Source organism: Penaeus monodon, chromosome 21 (genome assembly GCF_015228065.2).
Source record: "Penaeus monodon isolate SGIC_2016 chromosome 21, NSTDA_Pmon_1, whole genome shotgun sequence".
Lineage (NCBI taxonomy): Eukaryota > Metazoa > Arthropoda > Malacostraca > Decapoda > Penaeidae > Penaeus > Penaeus monodon.
Genome location: NC_051406.1, coordinates 10,925,904 through 10,926,197, shown reverse-complemented (window position 1 = coordinate 10,926,197; position 294 = coordinate 10,925,904). Strand labels below are relative to the sequence as shown.

Genomic DNA, 294 nt, shown 5'->3' with positions numbered 1-294 from the left:
CACCACCAACTTCCCATACTAACCCCTAACCCTCTCTCTCTCACACACACAGCTGGAATACCGGTTCAAGCTCCCTCTCTTCCAAGTATACGAGTCGACTGCCTTCTTCCTTGAGGTTCCCATCGACTTCCACCACGAAGTGCTCGGGGTTGTCGATACCGGGAGGTCGTGGGAGCTGATCAAGCCGCTGCTGGAGAATGCCGAGGCGCTGGTTTCCCTGTGAGCGAGCGGTGGGACAGTGCATGGAGGGATGGTGGGGATGGGGGTGGGATAAAGGGAAGCGGTAGGGGAAAC

At 57.8% G+C, this 294-nt stretch overlaps 1 protein-coding gene across 1 annotated transcript in view; it reads left to right on the top strand.

Moving 5' to 3' along the window:
• The window catches only part of LOC119586699, a 12,709-nt gene that overhangs the window by 9,449 nt on the left and 2,966 nt on the right, over positions 1-294 (top strand). The window contains exon 3 of the mRNA XM_037935429.1: positions 53-219. Coding sequence (XP_037791357.1) covers positions 53-219 — 167 coding nt within the window. The remainder of the gene's footprint in view (positions 1-52; positions 220-294) is intronic.